Consider the following 23,864-nt stretch of genomic DNA (forward strand, 5'->3'; position numbering starts at 1 on the left):
GTGGGGAGGCAAAAAAACAAAAACAAAAAATAAAGTAAAAAATAAAATTAGACCAGGAACCTAACAGACATGTTAGAAAGAATGTAAAAATAAAAATATAGATGAATCAACAACTGGAAGATACATCAGTACCACAATATTAAGAAAGAGGAGGAGGGAAAGGAAAAAAAAGGGGGGGGGGAGGCCTTGGCTGTGGGGGGCGGGGCCTAAGCAAGGGAGAGGTCTGGGTGGTGGGCGGGGCCAATGCTCAGGACCCACAGTGCTGGAAAAGGCCCTAGGGGCTGTGGGGGGGGTGGGGCTTAGGCTCAAGGAACAGAAGGGGCCCAGGTGTGCCCCCCCAACCCCGGTCTCAGAGAGCGGGGGACCTCACCTGGGAGCCCAGCAGGCTTCCTGGGCTCGAGTGGGTGGGGCAGTCGCCCTCCTCTCCTTTCCTGCTCCTCAGGTCTGGGGTCTGGGATCGCCCCTCCCGCCTGCCTCTCCTGATCTCCCCGGCCTCCCTTCTATGCCCCCAAGAACCCACTTGGCCTGGAGGGGGCTTTGGATTGTAGGGGACCAGCCTGGGAGGTCAGAGGCTCCCGCGGCCCCAGTGGACAGGGCAGTCGCCCTCCGCTCCTCTCCCGCTCCTCCTGGACGGCCCCTCCCGCCTGCCTCTCCCGATCTCCCTGGCCTCGGGGGCACTGATCTTCTCTGGCCTCCACTTCTCCTCTCCCTTTGGTCCCCCTACATCCTACCAGTTCACTTTGGGGGTCCTCCCGTCTCCTTGGGGGTCAGAGTCCCCCACCAGCGGCCAGGCAGGCGCCCTAGTTGTGGGGAGACGCTAGCTCCGCAGCTTCCCACACCGCCATCTTGACTCCTCCCACATGCTCTCTTAAAATAGCAATTCCAAAGAAGAATCTGAGGCTCAAATCAAACACAAAATTAAAACCAGCTTTAAAAGTGCTTAACTTTAATAGAAATCAATGTGAAGCCTTCATAAATTTTAACTGACTTTAACTTCCTGCTTTGGATTTATTTTCTTTACTGATAGTCCATATAGGGAGACCCAGCAATTACTATGATTATTAGAAGAGGGTATATTCAAATCTGCTGTCTGCTGCTATAACTATATGGCACATATTGGTAACCTATCAGAATCCACAATTTACCTCTCTCTTCATATCATTAATACATCATAATCGGATTCAGAAGTTTAGTATTACTTTAACAAATCTGAAGTGTACTCAGGAATGTGAACAAGATTTTATATATGTAAATAATCTACATGTTTGTTACATTTCCACCATAGATTTTACCTTAAAATACCTAATGCAGTTACAGTACATCAGAGTGAAGATAGATGCTTTATACTTGTACATTTTCTGAAACTGGGGCTTATTTTATGAAGCAAACTTGGCTTAATAATTAGAACTTTCATGTTAACCAAGTTTGGGGCACTTATTTTATACAGTCTCAAATTTTAAGATTAAACACAATTTCAATCAATATTTATACTGAGCAAAAATTATGTCTGGTTCTCTTTCCTATAACGCCATCAATCTACTCACTACATTTTTGAGCTTATAGTTAACTTTACAATCTTTAAATTATTATATAAGTAACATACACTTGCAGAGCTTAGAAGTCAAACCCTGCTAAAAAGACTTGTGCCAAAAGTGGCCCCTGGCCCCAGCTCAGAGGCATCACTTTCAGCTCTTCTGTTCTTTTTTTAATTCAGTTTACTTTTAAAAACACTTTATTGAGGTATGATTGATATGTAAAAAGCTGTACGTATTTAATGTATACAACTTGATGAGTTTGGGAATAAGAACACACCATGAAAGCCTCACCACCATGAAGGCTGTTGACAAATCCATCACCTCCCAGTTTCCTCCCACCCCCTTTAACAGTAGTATTTTGCATGTGTGTGGTAACAACACATGATCTGCATCTTTTTTGTTTTTTGTTTTTTTTTTGGCTGTGTTGGGTCTTCATTTCTGTGCGAGGGCGTTCTCTAGTTGCGGCGAGCGGGGGCCACTCTTCATCGCGGTGCACGGGCCTCTCACTGTCGCGGCCTCTCTTGTTGCGGAGCACAGGCTCCAGACGCGCAGGCTCAGTAGTTGTGGCTCACGGGCCTAGTTGCTCCGCAGCATGTGGGATCTTCCCAGACCAGGGCTCGAACCCGTGTCCCCTGCGTTGGCAGGCAGATTCTCAACCACTGCGCCACCAGGGAAGCCCTGTGATCTGCATGTTTTAAGTATACAATCATACTGTTAGTTACAGGCACTGTGCTGAATAGATCTCCAGTACTTATTTTTGCAAGGTAAGTTAGTTCTGGCCCCTTCCAGTCAACTGGGGAAGGAGCACACACCCACACACACTCACTGTAGGGAAAGTGAGGCCGTGCTTTGTGGGCTGCAACGTGGCAGTGATCAGTAGAACCGGTGATGAGCCAGTGAGATGCTGACCTGGGGTCAGCCTGATATTGAGATGGCTTGGGCCATGAGCAAGCAGCATGCTGAAGTTTATTACAAGCCAGTTTCATCAGTTGACCTACAATACCTGAAACTCATCAAAGTGGATGACCAAATCTGCTCTGAGTTCTGGAAATTTTGAGAAGCTCAGGATAGATGTATTGGACCCAGAAGAGCTCAAATTAGAACCAGCTGAAAAAGGAAAATAGTTAAAGAACAAGGGCTTTATGTAGTTATAATAAACTAATAAAAGTGGAGGCCATTCTACTAGAAGTTTCATGGGACCCACACTCGTTCTGTCTTCCTACACTGTGATGCAGTCTTAGAGATATCTCCTGATTTCATCAAAAGTGAACTTTGTGTTTGCTTCTTGCTTTTCTTGTTATTTAGAGGTGATTTTTCAAGAGAAAGCTGAAGGTGTCTTTTGTCTATCCTAAAACTAGAAATCCTAGCGCATGCTAAATTGTGCTTCCAAAGTCTCTGTAAGTAAAAAAAAAAAAAAGTTAAATCACCTTTTTTTCATCATCTTATGTGCAGATGAAGGGATTGGAGATTCCCTTAATATTTTTAGCCGAATCTTAAAAGGTACAAAATATTTGCCATCCATTTCAAATGCCATCTGTTTTAAAAGGAGCATATTTATAGGATTTTATTTTTTAGGAGCTCCAAATACACACTAAATTAAGCTCCATAGCTAAACAAAAATGTTAAGCATTTGGAAAATTATGTGCATTATAAATTCATATTCACAACCATTTAACAATGTATCCAGTTCTTCATTTTCTATGCAAATTAATTCCAAACTTAATTATACCAGGTATGGAATCTAAAAAGGCTATATGCACATAATTAAATGTATAAAAGATAGGTGAAGGGAGACTATAAAACAGAATACCTGATTACTTGAGAAGTCACAGTCTGTCTTGAATATCTGAAATTGAGTTTGGCCCTATAGTTTTTCCCACACAGTCTTAACTTGGGCCATTTAATTTTTATTTTCAAACAAAGAATGGTGCTAGAAATATTTTTATTGAGGTATAACTGACATAAACATTTTATTAGTTTCAGGTGTACCACAGAATGATTCAGTATTCACATATACTGTGAAATGATCGCCACAATAAACCTAGTTAACGTCCGTCACCATACATAGTCACAAAAATTTTGTTTAACAGTGCTGTACCTAACACCCCATGACTTACTTATAACAGGAAGTTAGTACCTTTTGAATCCCTTCACCCATTTTGCTCACCCCTCACCTCCCACCTCTGGCAACCACCAATCTGCTCTGTCTCTATGAGCTTGGTTTTTTTCTTGTTGCTTTCTGTTTTTTTCTAGATTACACATAGTAAGATCATACAGTACTTGTCTTTCCTGACTTACTTCACTTAGTATAATGCCCTCAAGGTCCATCCATGTTGTTGCAAATAGCAAGATTTCCTTCTTTTTATGGAATAATATTCCACTGTGTATATGTGTGTATCACATCTTCTTTATCCATTCATCCATCAGTGGACACTTAGGTTGTTTCCATATCTTCACTATTGTAAATAATGCTGCAATGAACATGGGGCTGCATATATCTTTTTGAGTTAGTGTTTTCATTTTCTTCAGATAAATACCCAGAAGTGGAGTTGCTGGATCATACAGTAGTTCTATTTTTAATTTTTTGAGGAACCGCCATACTGTTTTCCAAAGTGGCTGCACCAATTTCACTTATACATCAACAGTGCACAAGGGTTCCTGTCTCCACATTCTCATCAAAACGTGTTATTTCTTGCTTATTTGATAATAGCCATTCTAACAGGTGTAGGATATCTCATTATGGTCTTGACTTGCATTTCCCTGATGATTAGTGATGTTGAGCACTTTTTCATGGCCATCTCTATGTAGTCTTTGGAAAAATGTCTCTTCAGGTCCTCTGCCCATTTTTTAATCAATTTTTGTTGTTTTTTTGTTTGTTTTTTTCTACTGAGTTGTATGAGTTCTTTTTATGTTTTGGATTATTCCCTTATCAGAAAAATAAGTTGGAAATATTTTCTCCAATTTAGTAGGTTGCCTTTCCATTTTGTTGATGGTTTACTTTGCTGTGCAGAAGCTTTTTAGTTTGATGTAGTCCCACTTCTTCGTTTTTGCTTTTGTTGCCTTTGCTCTTGGTGACAAATCCAAAAAAAACATTGCCAAAACTGATGTCAAGGAGCTTACCCCCTTCCCCCCCCCCCCCCCTAGTTTTATGGTTTCAGGTATTTCATTCAAATCTAATCCATTTTAACTTTTTATATGATGTAAGATAGTAGTCGTTTCATTCTTTTCTCTGTGGCTGTCCAGTTTCCCCAACACTGTTTATTGAAGACACTGTCCCTTCCCCATTGTATAATCTTGGCTCCTTTGTCATAAAATTAATTGGCCATATATGTGTGGGTTTCTGTTCTGTTCCATTGATCTGTGTCTTATTTTTATGCCAATACCATTCTGTTTTGATTACTATAGGTTTAAAATCAGGAAGTGTGATGCCTCCAGCTTTGTTCTTTCTCAATATTTCTTTGGCTATTTGAGTTCTTTGTGGTTCCATACAAACTTTAGGTTTGTTCTATTTTTGTGAAAAATGCCATGGGAATTTTGATAGGAATTGCATTGAATCCATAGATTGCTTCGAGTAATGTGAACATTTTAACAATATTAATTCTTCCAATCCATGTGCACAGAGTATCTTCCCATTTATTTGTGTCTTCTTTCATCAGTATTTTATAGTTTTAATAGGTCTTTCACCTCCTTGGTTATATTTATCCCAAAGTATTTTATTCCTTCTGATGCAATTATAAAAGGGATTTCCTTAATTCCTCTTTCTCATAGTTCTTTATTAATGTATAGATTCACAACAGATTTTTATATGTTGATTTGTATACTGCAACTTTACTGAATTCATTTATTCTAACAGTTTTTTGGTGGAGTCTTTAGGGTTTTCTGTAAATAATGTGTTACCTGCAAATAGTGAAGTTTTACTTTTTTCCTTTCCAATTTGGATGCCTTTTATTTATTTATTTAGCCTAATTGCTCTAGGGCTTCCAATACTATGCTGAATAAAAGCGGTGAGAGTTGGCATCCTTGTTTTGTTCCTGATCTTGGAGGAAAAGCTTTTAGCTTTTCACCATTGAGTATGATGTTGGCTCTGAGCTTGTCATATGTGGCCTTTATTCCCTCTAAACCCACTTTGTTAAGAGTCATCACAAATGAATGTTGGATTTTGTCAAATGCTTTTTCTCCATCTATTGAGATGATATGATTTTTATCCTTCATTTTGATTTGCAGATGTTGAATCACCCTTGCATCCCTGAAGTAAATTCCACTTCATCATGGTGTATTATCCTTTTAATGTATTGTTGAATTCAGTTTGATAACATTTTGTTGAGGATTTTTGTGTTTATGTTCATCAGGGATATTGGCCTGTAGTTTTTCTTTTTCTGTGGCATCTTTGCCTGGTTTTAGTATCAGAGTAACGTGGCATGCATCAGAATCACCTGGAGGCCTTGCTAAAACATTGATTGTGGGGATCCACTCTACACGTTTTGGATTCCATAGAACTGGAGTGGAGCCTGATAATTTGCATTTCTCTCAAGTTCCCAGTGATGTTGGTTGCTAATGTGGAGACCAAACTGAGAACCACTGATCAATGATTATCCTCAGTTTCTTCCCTGCAGTTTAGGAGAAACAGATAGTACTTCTCTCCTTTCCCACAAGTTTTACTTTGTACTCTTGATTCCATCTTCATCCCCATTCTGCAATTATTTACTCTATTCCCAGCACCTCCAATCTCTTTCTCTCTGTGTCGACTTCTCACCTTCTGCTTTCTTGATGCATAAACTTCCATTTTTAAAACACAGAACAAGTGACCCATCTACCTATCATTTCTGTGTCTCATGCATCTACCTGTTCACTGCCAAGTTTCTAAATGAAATATCCTTGAATCAAAACCTCTACATTCTCTTACTTTTCTCCATTACTCGGATCATCTCTAATCAATTAGAGTCCTAGCAGGAAACAGACAGTACTCTCACCTTGGGTAAATTACTGAAGGACTCTTTATAATGTGGGCAGGATACTGGGAAACTACAATGAATATTGCAGTAACCTGGGCTAGAAATAATGGGAGATCTTTTGCCATTCCTAGAACTGAATGGGTGAAGGGAAACAGAATCTGGAGAGAAAAGTGCTCTGTGGAGAGTGAGCTACCTGATAGGAGCCTGTGAGACATGTGGCCCGTAGCAACATCATGGAGGTAAAGGGCAGAAAAAAAAAAACCTTTATCTTTCCTCCTGTCAATATGCCAGTATTCTGCTAGTGTTCCAAATTGGCTAATGTAACCAGAAGCCAGAGGTTGCCTAACCCTGGCTGGTAAATAAGCTGACTGGTAAAGTCCTAGAGTTCAACTCCACAAGACATAGTAGAGGGAAGAAGAACAGAGAATGGATCTGAGGTGCAAACAGAATATATCCAGCACAGTCCACTCCTTTTGTTCTTCAGCATCTATTCTTGTCCTTTATTTATGCAACAAATTTATGTCCGCAACATAGGAAACAAAGTCCTGTAAGCTACCATTTCATAAGAGGTTGATGTCAATTCAGTCATACTCTTCTCATGAATACAATGGAACTTTCATATGTTAGATGATAAGACATGTCTCAAATTTAAAGGACTGAAACAATAAAAAATAAGTATTCCAAATTTAACAAAATTAAATTAGAAATCTACAACAAAAGGATATTGGGGGAAATTCACAAATATTTTGATATTAAACAATATACTTTTTAAATAATCCATGGTTCAAAGAAGAAATCAAGAGGAAATAAGAAAAAAGTATTTTGAACTGAATGAAAATGAAAACACAACATATAAAAATTTATGTAATGCAGCTAAAGCAGTGCTTACCAGCAAATTTACAGCTTTAAATGCCTATGTTTTGGAAAGAAGAAAGACCTTAAATCAATAATCTAAGCTTAAACAGCTAGAAAAAGAACAGCAAATTAAAGCTAAAGCAAGCAGGAAAAAAGGAAATAATAAAGATCAGGGTTGAAACAAGGGGGATGCAGGCAAAATAGGGAAAGATCAAAAGGATCCACAACGTTGGTTCTTTGAACAGAACAATAAAATTGTTATGATCAAAGAAAAAAAGAGAAATGGACTACCAAGATCAAGAATGAAAGTGGGGACCTCACCACCAACTCTACACAAATTAAAAGGATTAGAAGTAAATGCTATGAACAACTTTATGCCAACAAACTAGACAATTTAGATGAACTGGAAAAATTCCTAGACACACAAATTACTGAAACTGACTCAAGAAGACAGAAAATCTCAATAGACTTATATATAACATGTAAAGAGAAAGAAACTGAATAATTTAAAACCTTCCCACAAAGAAAAGTCCGTAACCAGATGGCTTCACTGGTTCATTCTATCAAATATTTAAATAATACCAATCATTTATAAACATCCAGAACACAGAGGAAAAGGGACTACTTCTTAAATCACTCCATGAGGCCATTATTAAACTAACTCTAAAGCTAGAAAAAGAGAGCAAAAGAAAAATCACAGACCAATATCATGAATTATAGAAACAGAAATCCTCCATGAAATACTAGCGAATCAAATCCAGCACCTCTTTCCAAGAGGCTGTTAATGGTCCATTGCTTGACTTACTGGTAAATCACTGAAGTAAAAACCTTTTTGTCTTGTGTTACGGTTCAAGATTTTGAAGATTTAAATACACACAAGAAAGAAAAAAGTGCCTAGCCTATGCCTTCAAACTATAAGTAATAGTAAAAGTAAAAGACAAACAGAAAAACAAAAATAATGGCAGAATATGACAAGTTCCCTAAAAGATATAAAGTGTTAAGAGGAAATGGGAACATAATTGATCCATGTATGCTAATACTTTATTTTGGTTTACTTTTGAGGAGGTATGAGAAGGAAAAAACAAAAAGTTTATAAGGAAAATAAAATTGGGGTTGCCTTTATCATGGATGGGTAGAATTTCAATAGGTGAAGAGAAAGAAAAATGTAGGTAGAGATCTACACGAGCAAAGCTTGAAGCCTCTTTGGCAGAAACATCAGGTCAGGTTTGGCTCCACCACTATGTGTATAGATTTAAAAAAAAAAAAAAAAGAAAAAGAAATCACTGGAAGCCCAAGCTGAGGAAACATGAACTTAAAAGTGTAGAGGAAGTAACTTGAGTTTTCAGAGCAGGAAGATATGCTTTGGGGGTATTAGTTTGAGAGTTAAAGAATTTAATGTCTTGGACCAGGAAACAGAGAATGGGGTGGCAGTTAAGGGACTCAACAATTAAGGGACTTAAGCAGTTAAGTGGACCACTTTCTCGACCTTTCAGGAGTTGGCAAGGTCAAAACTATTTTCATAACATGTTACTTGCCTTTTTCAATCTCAGTCTTTCAAGTTTCCAGACACTATGACATTTGTTTTCACAACAGATTAAATGTGGAAGCAAATATGAGAATGTAGGAGTCCTCTATTAAGCCAGACAGTAAAGGCCTGAACCTGAAATACTGAGTTACATATTTTCATATATATATGAAAATATAAAACAAGCTCACTCTTCTAATTTTGTTTTGTAAAACAGTTACATTTTCATTAAAAATTTTATTTATGTTAGTATGTGTTGGCTTATGATTTTTAAATGAACTAAATTTAAAAGTTCTAATTTCCAATACATTATATATGATAGATATGTAATGAATATAAACAAAAGCTCTTTCGGGTCCTCAATAATTTTAATCAGTATAAAGGGATCCTGATGCCAAAATGTTTGAGAACTTTCAGAAAAACTTCAGGACCTAAAACAGAGTAGTACTAATGTGAATGAAATGAAGAAAATTAGATAAAAGATATTGCAGAGACAGAACTGACAGGAGTTGGACAATAAATGTGGGAAAGAGACAAAGAAACCAAACATTTAGCCTTAATGAGAATGACAGAATAAGAGATACGGAAATAAAAAAAGATGAGGGTTTGGGAAAGGCAAGAATTCAGTTTTGACACAAACAGCCAAGCAGCCAAGTAGAGACATACAAGAAAATGAAATATATATAGGGTCTGAAATATAGTTTGATGGTCATGTGTGTAGGAAAGACCAGGTTGTTTTGGCATCTTACATGATTGAACATCACCTCAAGCAAAAAAGATATATATCAACATTACCATGAGTATCTTGGATCACTTGTCCCCAATTCCCTGCTGGGAGGTTGCTGCAGTTTCTTCTGAAAATAGCTCTTAAATTGATAATTCTGGAAGCTTCTGGGTTATATGTATTTTTACTAAGTGCTTTTTAATATTTTCTTAGTCTTGGCTAAATTGCTACAGACAATTAGTAATTTCTAAGCAGCAGTCTGGTGTAGTTGTAGGTGGACCAGACTGAAAAGACATAAGATTTCATTCTCATTAGTCACTTTCCCTGGAGTTCATGCTCTTCAATTTATATAATAAAGTGAATATACAGGGTTAATCTACAAGGTTTCTTCAGATCTACAATTTTATGAATCAGGACTTCCCTGGTGGTGCAGTGGTTAAGAATCTGCCTGCCAATGCAGGGGACATGGGTTCAATCCCTGGTCCGGGAAAATCCCACACGCGGCGGAGCAACTAAGCCCGTGCACCACAACTACTGAGCCTGCGCACCTAGAGCCCGCCAGCCACGACTACTGAGCTCATGTGCCACAACTACTGAAGCCTATGCTCCATAACAAGAGAAGCCACCTCAATGAGAAGCCCATGCACCACAATGAACAGTAGCCCCCGCTTGCCACAACTAGAGAAAGCCGGCGCACAGCAACGAAGACCCAATGCAGCCAAAAAAATAAAGTTTTATGAATCAGCTATCAACCCCCTTATCATGAACTAAAAAATACAACCCAGCCTGCAAAAGAGTATAGAACCAACCAAGATATTAACTAGCAATACCTTTCTCAACTGACAATCTGTTGTTGTTCCTCTATAAAGATTGTCTACAATCTATTTTAAAAGCCACCTCTTTGGACTTTACAAAAAGTCCTGAATCCTAGTATTTTGTCAACAAATACGACTTTACCTGACTGGTCTTGATTTTGCAAATTTTAAGCATATTCTGCTCTGACACCTCTACCCCCAATCCCAATTCCCCATCCAATCAACACCTTTCTAAGCTAAGGAGTTCTGTGATTGTTCTGGTCAATCTTAAAAACCTCTTCATCCCACTGATCCTTAAATTGCCCATTTCTAGAGTCTTAAGACTTTCTTGACATCATGGGATTAAAGGTGAGTTAATTATTGTAGGCAGAATAATGTTAAGGAAAAAACCCATCACTTTCCTGGGCTTTTTGGTCAGTGTATTGGGTTGCTATCTTCATGTAGTTTGTAGCAGTGCTTACCTTTCATTTTACTAGCAAAAGAACTTTTTTCTCCCAAATGAAGTTTTATATAATACTCCACTATATAAAACAGGTTGTAAAGTGCAATTGCTCTGAATGAGGTTAGTGAAGACCTAAAACCCACCCCACAGACTTGGTCAACCCTGGCTCCTCCTTCACATCCCACTCACCAAAGGCCCTTAGGGTGCTTCCCAGGCAGCATGGAGTACACCACGGAAATCATCACTTTATGGTATCTTTAAAGATGCCAAGAAGCGTGGAAGAATCAAAGGTTCAAATGAAATAAATCAATTACTTCAGAAAATCTCTTTACAGCAACATCCATAAAATTCATTGCTTCTCAATTTACTCAAACATGCAGGTGCATTTTAGGAAAACTGCCCTTTTTTAAGTAGTTAAGGAATGGATACAGCATCAACTTCAACAAATACTGGCTACAATATATGATATTAGGAGGAATCATTCGTAATTCCTCCTATAATAGGTGTCAATATAGTATAAGATATCAAACACACAGTAACAGTGAAATGGATCAAGATTATTTTTTATTGCACATTTGCTTACAAGTTTGCTGCTTTGGGTGGAGCTCAAGTGTTGAGTTAATTTCAGCCGTATTTTCGTCAACCTAATTATAGCAGTGATTTGCCTGTATGTTCCCCTTGGCTTATTATTTCTCAGAAACATTAACCTTCCCAATTTGTCTAGGTGCTGGAGCACAGATTTAACATTTGTTTTTTTAAAAATTTAACCACTCAAAAACAACCCAAACAGCATACTGTAAAGAAAACAATGTTTATGTCTATTCATATAACCCAGGCTCAGAGAATTTCTGATTATGTAACATTGTAAAGGTAACTGTAAGCCAGCCTTCTTCCAAACTATTCAATTCTTATATGTATAATTAAGCACGTATTTTAGAAAATTTTAACACTTTCAGAAATGGATTCTGTCACAATAAGGCTTTTATAAGGTCTCCTCTCCCCATCCAGAAACAATCCCCACAATGACTCCAAATCTTATAAGAAACTATTATCTTAGACTAAGCTGCTCAGAATAGTATTCTTATTTCCTTTCCACCATACTCCACAGTTCAATGCAAAATGGAGAATGTGTTGTTGAAACCGAAATAAAATGGCATTCAAGCAGCTCAAGCTTTAAAAATCAGGCCAGAACGTTCAAAGCCTGATGAAAGACACAAGAATGGAGGCATAACTACTATAGCAAACACAAAATTTTGGCTATCAATGGATCAAAAGTAATGGCTGACACTCCTACTTTAAGCTCATCAATGTCACACTAAAAAAAAAAAAGATATTTGGCAAAAATCTTCTAAATTATTTATCCCAAATTCTCAAATGGAAAGTTATTTTTAATGCATCACTCTTAAATTTTACACTTCAATCACTCATGTTTTCCTTTTAAGACTATTCAGAAGAAATAGTTCTAATAAGTTTTTCCTCTCACACATTTTTACACAAAAGGTTACTAAAATCACAATTCTGAGGGATTTCTTTTTAATCATACAAACAGTATATGCTTAAAGTTCAGTAAAGAAATTAAATCCTTTCTTATTCTATCTAGAATGATCTGTTACCAAATTTGTAAGAACTCTTTTCCCATAGCATGTATTTATAACAATCCCAACTTATGAAAATTGTATCTCAACTCCGTGGTGAACTAGCATCCATGCTTATTCCACAGAGGTACTGCCAGTGGTCCCTGCGGTGTCCTTTCAACAATGACAAACTCATCAGGGTTGCCAAATGCTTCGTAGAAAACCAATAAATCTTGTATCGCACGCTCCTCAATCTGAAAGGAGAAAGGAAAAAAGAGAAGTTGCTTTGCTCCTTCAATTATAAACCGAGCAGGATTCTATTAGCTTTCCAATTTCCTTTTGTGGAACTACCATTTCATACAAGACAGTGGAATAGGTATCCTGCTATCCCCTTCAAAAGGGTTGAGGCCTGAGTTAGAATAATCAGATACCCACCTTCCCTTGATTTTAATCTAGAGCAAGGAAAAAGAAACTGAAGATAGCTGTTGGAATCCATTCATTCCAATTGCTCATCCTGTGAGATACTTTCTGTTGTTGTACAAGTCGTCTAGTTCTTTAAGCTCTTTAGGACAACTATGAGTCTTGTCTGTTTCCTAAGCCTGGCTCTCTGGTTTTCAGCTAAGTCTGTGGAATCTCAGTGTCTCTCAAATAAGTTCTCTTCTCCTTAAGTTAGCCTGACTTGGTGTCTGTGGCTTACAACCTAAGAACTCTTACTGATACATAAGCCAGGTGTAGAGCTAGATAATGCCAAGTTCTCTACTGGCCACTTTCAAAAACTAAAACAGTCCAAAGCATCACCAGTGCTAAAAATATTAGCTTTAGCCCAATTTATTAGTTGTAAATTAATTATCCTGAATACCTTCAATTAATACTTGCTGAATGCTTCAGTTTTGTTTTACATTGCACTCACATTTTAATGTGATAAATACATGCACCTCTGCAAAGCAAACAAAGAGAATTTTCTTAAGACCTAAGAATGAAATGTAAATTAAACCCAAATAAGCATGTTATTTACCTGAATCAAACCCAAGGGTTTTTCTCGACTTCTGATAAGAGCTGCTTCCTGCTGTAGCTCTTCTTCTACAATAGATGCAAAAGTGACTGGGGCTAGCACGGAAGGAGCAGGCAATGAAGAACATAGCCAGGGACTGAAAGAACAGGAATTATGAGTTTTCATTCATCCTGCCAAATTTTTGCACACAAAATCTCCTCTGAAATACTCTTTAACAGTGTTACATTTTTTCCTTGTGACCTATAATGTAAGGGGACCTGGAAGCTTTTGCATTCAACTTACAGAATGACAAAGTGACAAACAGAAACAAGGAGAACTAATATTTTATTTGGATTGGTGCTGTAGAGAAAACTTTGGAAACACCAAAAAGTGGAATGGAGCAAAGCTATATAACTAAACAGAAAGGTAACTCAAACTGTGGAGCAGAAAGTATTCAGATAATACATTCTACTCAATATCATACAATATATTCCCAATTTCTTAATATTCTCTCTCAGTCCTAAAAAGCAGTCTAGCTTTGAGGTCCCAAAGCTAATCAATTAAACTTACTTGGGACTATCTAGAAGTGGTACATCTGAAATATGGTTGCCTTCTGGTCCTGGGGAACCATGAGTAGAACATCTGCAAAACAACAAAAACTGAAGATTAAAGCTTCTAGTACCATTAGTAAAATAGCTTATTAATAGAAATACAGAGGAGGAATTGCAGGGCCCTGACTCAGAAGACAAATTAATATATGCAATCAGACGTACCTTTAAAATTGTAAGTAAACAACAACAAAAAAATCTGTAGGTAGTTATAAAATCTTGTGTAAAAATACCATGGGGAAAGATCTTGGAAGAAATGGTCTGTTTTTCAGAAACAGAGACACAGATGTAGAAAACTTACAGTTACCAAGGGGGAAACGGGGTGGCAGAGGAATAAATTGGGACACTGGGATTGACATATACACACTACTATATATAAAATAGATAATTAATAAGGACCTACGGTATAGCACAGGGAACTCTACTCAGTACTCTGTAATGGCCTATATGGGAAAAGAATCTAAGAAAGAGTGGATATATGTATATGTATAACTGATTCACTTTGCTGTACACCTGAAACTAACACAACACTGTAAATCAACTATACTCCCCCACAAAACAAATGGTCTGTTTTTTTCTAATAATATTCATATAGCTAATTTACTGTAATCAAACATATGTTAGGAAATACAGACAACTTTGTGAAGAATGTTTTATATTGGGAACATTTATGAATAAGAGTGACAAATTAGCACTGAGTTTCAAAACACATAGAAACAAGATAATTAGCAGCCAAATTTTGTGACTGTAATATATAGTCTAAATTTTGTGAGCAAGAAAAAATACAGTAAATACTCTGATACTCCAGGGATTATAGATAGGACAGAAATTTTTTTTATTGAAGTATAGCTGATTTACAATGTTGTGTTAATTACTGCTGTACAGCAAAGTCATTCAGTTATACACGTGTGTATACACACACACACACATATTCCTTTTTTTAAAATATTCTTTTCCATTATGGTTTATCATAGGACACTGAATATAGTTCCCTGTGCTATACTGTAGGAGCTTGTTGTTTATCCATTCCATATACAGGAGCTTACATCTGCTAACCCCAGCCTCCCACTCCATCCTTTCCCCAACCCCCTCCCCCTTGGCAACCACCAGTCTGTTCTCTATGTCAGTGATCCTGTTTCTTAGATAGGTTCATTTGTGTCATATTTTAGCGTCCACATATAAGTGATATCATATGGTATTTTGTCTTTCTTGTTCTGGCTTACTTCACTTGGTATGATAATCTCTAGGTCCATCTATGTTGTTGTAAATGGCATTATTTCATTCTTTTTTATGGCTGAGTAATAGTCCATTGTTTATATATTCCACATCTTTATCCACTCATCTGTTGATGGACATTTAGGTTGCTTCCATGTCTTGGCCATTGTGAACAGTAGTACTGCTATGAACCTAGGGGTGCATGTATCTTTCTGAATTATAGTTTTGTCCAGATACATGCCCAGGAGTGGAACTGCTGGATCATATGTAATTCTATTTTTAGTTTTCTGAGGAACCTCCATATTGTTTTCCACAGTGGCTGCACCAGTTTACATTCCTACCCACAGTGTAGTAGGGTCCCTTTTTTTCCACATCCTCTCCAGCATTTATCTGTAGACCTTTTAATGATGGCCATTCTGACTGGTATGAGGTGGTACCTCATTGTAGTTTTGATTTGCATTTCTCTAATAATTAGCGATGTCAAGCATCTTTTCATGTACCTATTGGCGATCTGTATGTCTTTTTTGGAGAAATGTCTATTTAGGTCTTCTGCCCATTTTTGGATAGGGTCTTTTTGTTGTTGAGTTGTATGACCTGTTTGTATATTTTGGAAATTAAGCCCTGTCAGTCTCATAGTTCGCAAATATTTTTTCCCACTCTGTAGGCTGTTTTTTTTTTTTTTAAATGATTTCCTGTGCTATGCAAAAGCTTGTAAGTTTGATTAGGTCCCATTTGTTTATTTTTGTTTTTATTTCTATTGCCTTGGGGGACTGACCTAAGAAAACACTGGTACGATTTATGTCAGAGAATGTTTTGCCTATGTTCTCTTCTAGGAGGTTTTATTGTCATGTCTTATATTTAAGTCTTTAAGCCATTTTGAGTTTATTTTTGTGTATGGTGAGAGGGTGTGTTCTAACTTCATGAGTTACATGTGGCTGACAGGACAGAAACTTAAGACACAATCTGCCTTCCAAGAACTCACAAACTAGATCAGGAAACAACATATAAAATGATATAATACAACAGAAAAGAATTTAAGAAAACAAACTTAAAGGTCTTCTGACTGACTATAAGGACTATAAAAATGATGGAGAAGACAATAAAAGGGCTATAGAATGAGGGGGGGGTAAGAAGCATTCTGTAAGGAGAAAAATTAACAAAGGAACTATAGAGCATGGCCTAAATGTGGAATTTTATGCTTAGAAAGATAACTAGAAATTACTTAGATTAATCCAATGCCCTCTTTCAGCAATAAGCAAATTTAGGTCTAGCTGGGTTTAACAACAGAAAGTCAAACAGCAAGTGAACAAACAGGGCCTAAAATACTGACTTCCTGATTCATTTATGCACATTTATTGGGTTTGTGTCAGTACTATGGTACTGAAAATCAGGCTGATTAAAACTCAGTCCCCTCCACTAAAAAAAACTCTGGTAAAAGAGATTTTAAAAGGTATTTAAGAATGACAGGCTTCCCTGGTGGCGCAGCGGTTGAGAATCTGCCTGCTAATGCAGGGGACACGGGTTCGAGCCCTGGTCTGGGAGGATCCCGCATGCCGCGGAGCAACTGGGCCCGTGAGCCACAACTGCTGAGCCTGAGCGTCTGGAGCCTGTGCTCCGCAACAAGAGAGGCCGCGACAGTGAGGAGGCCCGCGCGCCGTGATGAAGAGTGGCCCTCACTTGCTGCCACTAGAGAAAGCCCTCGCACAGAAATGAAGACCCAACACAGCCAAAAATAAAAAAAAATAAAAAGATTACTATTAAAAAAAAAAGAATGATAAAGCAATGTGAGAGTATATAATTAATATTTATACCAATGTGTACCAAGTACTATGGATTCACAGGAGAAATTAACAATATGGAGGAGGGTATAAACTGTTGGCTTCACTGAGGAAATGACATTAAAGCTGAGACTCGGAGTGGCATTGAGATAGGGTTTTGGTCATACAAATACATGGAACGGTAAAAGATTTTGTTGGCTTAAGTAAAGGTAGGTTGTTCTCTTCAATAAACCGAATGATTGGATTAAGAGATTAGGAGGGAAATAAAGTTAAAATGAAATGGTAGGGTCAGAGTACAAATACAGTAAGAACTAAAATGTTTAAACCTGATGTGTGAGTGGGCAAACAAATTTACTGAGAGTATTTTCATATACATTATCTCATTTAATCTTTGTAATACTCTGTGAAGAAAGCATGCATTATTTCCGTTATACTGATTAGGAAACTAATACTCAAAGAATATTCGATAATTTGCCTGATTCGCAAATTGGGAAAATGGTAAGGACAGAACTCAAATCCAGGCCTTTTTCACTCAGAATACAGTGTATTTTCCATACACTGTAGTGTAGAATACAGTCCATTAAAAATGTCTTCTCATTCTTTAAGGACTGGTTCAAATATATCACCTTTTCTCTTTTTAGAGCACTTCAATTACTGTTCTAAAACTTCACACACATCTGTCTTAACTGCTAGACTAGTCTCTCAAGGTACAGGACTCTGTTTCTTTCATCTTTGTATCTCACTGTCCAGCAAAACACCTGGAACATAGTTGTTTGTAAAAAAAAAAAGTAATTAGAGAATAAATAACTGAAGCAGAAAGCCAAAGGATTTAAAATATGGGACAGAGTAAAAGCAGAGTTTTTCTTTAACAAATTCCTTATTCTTTCGAATTACTAATAACTTCTTCCTTCCAGATGTGGGTACCGAAATACAAAATGAAATGAAAATGGGTACTTATTAGGTTCTTAGTTTTAATGAAGTTCTATGACTTGAATCCTGCCGGGTACCTGACCTATGACATCCAAAAAAAATAAGAAAAGTCTCCAGGATGAAGTAAAAGACTTCCAGCCAGAAGAAAAATGAAGCCAAGGAGATGAACTAGAAAGCTGTTGGGATAAACCTGTTAGGAGATGATGAGAATCTAAACTAAAATGACTATAAAATAAACGGGAAAATTCTACATTCTAATGGAACAGATAACTACCTTGGACAGGCTAAATGTAAGTCCCCTTGGTTAAGTTCCTTGAAAGGTCCTTAAGTCAGTCAGGGCTGGAGATTAAAGGCCTTCTAGGACAATAAATTATAACACAGCATAACAAAACAGATAATGACTAAACTGGTGCTGAAAAATCATCCTGGTGTCTAGGGATCAGCTAAAGTGTTTTGACATGTTCAAAGAAATGCAAAAATCATATAGAACCAATTACTTTTTAATTGTTAAGTAAGAAGCAGCAACTATAAGCCCTATCTTTGAAAATGATGTCACTGGCAAACAACTGAATATAGGACTAAAGTATCTTGTATAGGCCTTGTTAAATTAAAGCCAAACAATCAGAGCTTAAGTATAACAACTTTATCTATGTAACATTCTGTAATTCATAAAGTACTTTCATATGATAGGCATTACTGTTCTCGTTTCAGAAAAGGTTCAGAGGGCTGCTGTTAGCATTAGACTTAAATCTGTTCCATAAGATGTTAGCATTCTTTCCATTAATGATTTTCCTATGGATAATCTCATTAATTATAAATTTACTTAAACAGCTATAAGTCTGTCAAAATTTCATCTTACAATGAAGCAAAATTGCTAAATAAAACAGAGCTATGACTAAACAAATACAAAAAAAAGTATAAGCTTTCCAACAATAAATAACAGCATTATTAAGCCTTAGGTATTTGCAACACAAATAGACATCCCAATAGATAATCCATATAAAATTTAGCCTTCTGAAAATAAAACCAACATAAAAGGGCTGGCTAATTTTTGTTCAAACTGAAGAATATTACTCTTGCCAAATTTAGACTTCAAGAGAAAAACTAAATTACTTTTTGCTCACATAGTTGACTATTTTTAAAAAGAATTTTGTATTATCCCAGTTACAAAGATTTTATATAAAATTAGAGCTGATAGAATGATTTTGTCTCACACATAGTTTTCCTTACTAATTAGAAACACAAGATCACATTTTCTGCCTAGAGTTACATAAGGAGGTATTTAAGTGAAAGGAAAATGAAAGAAAACACATTAAAATGAAAAACAACACAGAAGTAACAATAAACAAACAGAAACTGCATTAATCCTTCTTTTCACATCAATAAGTAACAACACTGCCATTCTTCTAGTTCTCTAGCCTTGGGGGGAAAAAATATCACATTTCCTACAATTAAAACAAGAATTTATTATTTGTGGAATTTCCTAAGATGAGCCCTCCATCCCTGCCACCCTGATTCCCTAAAGAATCATAAGCATTCTTGTCTTCTTGCTTTAATTCCCACTATTTCCTCTGTTTATACTGCCCTTTCTCCTCTCTTCTTTTAAAAAATCCCATCCTATGTTCAAAAGCTAGTAGCAATGAAATGGATCAATATTTTTCTAACACTATTCATATGGCCATAAATATAACGATCAAATATTTGCGACTGAATAGGAAAAGTGTTTATGAACTTAATACTCAAGCCTTTCCTCCTCAATGAAGTTTTTCCAGACAAGTCTAGCCCACTGTCATTTTTCCTTCTCTGAACTACTCATACAGCACTTAGTCATATATTGCTTTGTGACTTCTTTAACGGTTATATTATACTGCAATTTTATTCTTGTTCTGTCAGTTAAATTCCATGTGTGCATAAACTTACCAACTTGATTTCAAACATATTTAAGGATGCGCCTATTATACTTTTATATATACCCAAGAGAGGCCAGCAGAATACTGTACGTATATCAAGTGTCCCATAATTTGCTGAGTTAGTTAATATTTTACTTTATCTGTTATGTTTTATTATTTCCTTAAAAAAAGCTCTCCTATGATAACATATTTTCTATGATGAAATTAAAAATGAAACCCAAGCTGTTTTCTTTCTCAGTGATCAGATGATAACAAACAGCTATTTAAAACATTAACTTCCACTTGCCAAACACCCAAGCTATGGATAGCATGATACTACTATCACACACTCCTTTAACTAAAATTTGCAAAGCAGTCTAACAGCACATACCACTTTTCACAATTAAGAGCCTGATGTTATAGCACACCCTAGCGATCAACTATGAAACCACACATCCTTAAAATTTTTAAAGTTCCACGATAAATAAAAGTATTTATCCAAAGAAAATAAATTTTAAAAAATACATTCAATATTTAAAATGGAAAAATATTACAAAAACAATCTTAACATTCATACCTTAACATTTATGCATCTAAGGCATACAATATAACTCATTACATTAGAAGTAAATGGTACTTGAAACAGAGCTACAATTTTGTTTCATTTATTCTTCTCCTCATTCACCAGATGCTCACTGAGCACCTACCACATGCTAGGAAACATTCTAATCAGTGATGAGCAAAGACCAATCTTCCTCCCTCTCACTGAACATACAGCTAAAAATAGAGACATTAAAATACTTGTATTCGAAAACATTAAACAAAGAATCACACCAATAGTTAAGTGTACAGTAGTTCCCCCCCTTATCCACAGGAATACATTCCAAGTCCTCTAGTGGATGCCTGAAACTGCGGATAGTACTGAACCCTATACATACCATGTTTCTTCCTATACATACATACCTATAATAAAGTTTCATTTATAAATTAGGCACAGTAAGAAAGTTACAACAATAATAAAATAGAACAATTATAACAACATATTGTAATAAAAGTTATGTGAATGTGGTCTCGCTCTTTCAAAGTATCTTGTACAAATATAATGCCTTTTCCATCTTAACTAGGAACTTACGCACTGTGGCCGTAACTTCTGCATTCTGAGGTATGATAGCAAAACTGGCATGAATTTCTTTTTCCTTCTTCATAATGTCATGGATAGAAGATTCACTTGTATCACAGATCTTAGCAACCTAAGGATACAGGTTTTTTTCTCTCCTTATTAGGTCGAGAACTTCCATTTTTTCACTTAGAGAAAGCACTTTACGGCTTCCCTTCGGCACATCTGAATTGTCAGCGTCACTACTCTTGTGCTTTGGGGCCATTATTAAGTAAAATAAAGGTTACCTGAACAAGCGCTGTCATACCCTGACAATCGATCTGATAACTCAGATGGCTACTAAGTGACTAACGGGCAGGATACGCTGGACAAAGGGATGATTCACGTCCCAGGTAAGATGGAGCCAGGATGGCGAGAGATTTCATCGCGCTACTCAAGACAGCGTACAATTTAAAACTTAAAAATTGTTTATTTCTGGAATTCTCCGTTTAATATTTTCAGACTACAGTTGACAACGGGTAACCAGAACCACGGAAAGGAAAACCGCAGACAAGGGGGGACTACACTAACTGTGGTGAGTGTGATGAGTGAGAAGCGCTATGAAGACATGTAACAGGAAACTGACCCAGTAAGAGAATAAGACAAGTCAGACTTCTTCAAATATGACTGGACAGAGATTGGAGGAGAGTCAACTATTCAAAGGGTAAGTAAGTGGGAAGAAGTAACTGGTATTTGAGAAACTAAGAGAAGGCCAAGGTGGCTAAAATACAGAGATCATATTAAAAGATAAAGCTAAAGATGCTGGCAGGAGCTAGACTATGTGGGCCTTGAAGGCCATATAAGAACTCTAGCTTTTATCCTACAAGGTTAAGATTTGCATTAAAAAAAGAAAAACCGGGGGAGGAGAGAAGATGGCGGAAGAGTAACACGCGGAGATCACCTTCCTTCCCACAGATACAGTAGAAATACATCTACACGTGGAACTGCTCCTACAGAACACCCACTGAATGCTGGCAGAAGACGTCAGACCTCCCAAAAGGCAAGAAACTCCCCCTGTACCTGGGTAGGGCAAAAGAAAAAAGAAATAACAGAGACAAAAGAATAGGGACGGCACCTGCACCAGTGGGAGGGAGCTGTGAAGGAGGAAAGATTTCCATGCACTAGGAAGCCCCTTCGCGGGTGGCAGAGGGGGGAAGCTTCGGAGCCACGGAGGAGAGCGCAGCCACAGGGGTGCGGAGGGCAAAGCGGAGAGGCTCCCGCACGGAGGAGCGGTGCCGACCAGCACTCTCCAGCCCGAGAGGCTTCTCTGCTCCCCCGCCGGGGCGGGCGGGGCTGGGAGCTGAGGCTCGGGCTTCGGTCAGATCGCAGGGAGAGGACTGGGGTTGGCGGCGTGAACACAGCCTGAAGGGGTTAGTGCACCACAGCTAGCCGGGAGGGAGCCCAGGAAAAAGTCTGCAGCTGCCGAAGAGGCAAGAGACTTTTTCTTCCCTCTTTGTTTTCTGGTGCGCGAGGAGAGGGGATTCAGAGCGCCGCCTAAACGAACTTCAGAGACGGGCACGAGCCGCAGCTAACAGCGCGGATCCCACAGCAACAGGGGCGCAGAGGAAAAAGCGGAGAGACTCCCGCACTGAGGCTCGGCGCCGAGCAGCGCTCACCAGCCTGAGAGGCTTGTCTGCTCCCCTGCTGGGGCAGGCGGGGCTGGGAGCTGAGGCTCCGGCTTCGGTCGGATCGCAGGGAGAGGACTGGGGCTGGCGGCGTGAACACAGCCTGAAAGGGGTTAGCGCACCACAGCTGGCTGGGAGGGAGACCGGGAAAAAGTCTGCAGCTGCCGAAGAGGCAAGAGACTTTTTCTTGCCTTTGTTTCGCTGCGCGCAAGGAGAGGGGATTCAGAGCGCCGCCTAAACGAACTCCAGAGAAGGGCGCGAGCCGCGGCGATCAGCGCGGACCCCAGAGACGGGCGTGAGACGCTGGGGCTGCTGCTGCCGCCTCCAAAAAGCCTGTGTGTGAGCACAGGTCACTCTCCACACCGCCCCTCCCGGGAGCCGGTGCAGCCCACCACTGCCAGGGTCCCATGATCCAGGGACAAATTCCCCGGGAGAACGCACTGCGCGCCTCAGGCTGGTGCAACGTCACGCCGGCCTCTGACGCCGCAGGCTCGCCCCGCCTCCTCCGTACCCCTCCCTCCCCGCGGCCTGAGTGAGCCAGCGCCCCCGAAGCAGCGGCTCCTTTAACCCCGTTCTGTCTGGGCGGGGAACAGACGCCCTCAGGCGACCTACACGCAGAGGCGGGTCCAAATCCAAAGCTGAACCCCAGGAGCTGTGTGAACAAAGAAGAGAAAGGGAAATCTCTCCCAGCAGCCTCAGTATAGCTTTGCTTTATAATAGCTTTATTTTACTTCACTATATTATAGCCTCTTTCTTTCTGTTTTTTCTCCCTTTTACTCTGAGCCGTGTGGACGAAAGGCTCTTGGTGCTCCAGCCAGGCATCAGGGCCGTACCTCTGAGGTGGGAGAGCCAACTTCAGGACACTGGTCCACAAGAGACCTCCCAGCTCCACGTAATACCAAACGGCAAAAATCTCTCAGAGATCTCCATCTCAACATCAAGACCCAGCTTCACTCAACGACCAGCAAGCTACAGTGCTGGACACCCTATGCCAAACAACTAGCAAGACAGGAACACAGCCCCATCCATTAGCAGAGAGGCTGCCTAAAATCATAATAAGGCCACAGACACCCCAAAATACACCACCAGACGTGGACGTGCCCACCAGAGAGACAAGATCCAGCCTCATCCACCAGAACTCAGGCACTAGTTCCCTCCACCAGGAAGCCTACACAACCCACTGAACCAACCTTAGCCACTGGGGACAGATACCAAAAACAACGGGAACTACAAACCTGCAGCCTGTGAAA

The 23,864-nt window shown here is 38.7% G+C and overlaps 1 protein-coding gene across 2 annotated transcripts in view; it reads right to left on the bottom strand.

The window, feature by feature from the left end:
* Positions 1-11,395: 11,395 nt before the first annotated feature.
* Positions 11,396-23,864, bottom strand: part of IBTK (inhibitor of Bruton tyrosine kinase) — a 102,435-nt gene continuing 89,966 nt past the window's right edge. For both annotated transcript variants that reach the window (XM_068551673.1, XM_068551672.1), the window contains exons 27-29: positions 13,984-14,055; positions 13,438-13,570; positions 11,396-12,676 (exon numbers count right to left, since the gene is read on the bottom strand). In XM_068551673.1, the coding sequence (XP_068407774.1) occupies positions 12,545-12,676; positions 13,438-13,570; positions 13,984-14,055 (337 nt within the window). In that variant the 3' untranslated portion in view covers positions 11,396-12,544. The remainder of the gene's footprint in view (positions 12,677-13,437; positions 13,571-13,983; positions 14,056-23,864) is intronic.

Source organism: Eschrichtius robustus, chromosome 9 (assembly GCF_028021215.1).
Source record: "Eschrichtius robustus isolate mEscRob2 chromosome 9, mEscRob2.pri, whole genome shotgun sequence".
Lineage (NCBI taxonomy): Eukaryota > Metazoa > Chordata > Mammalia > Artiodactyla > Eschrichtiidae > Eschrichtius > Eschrichtius robustus.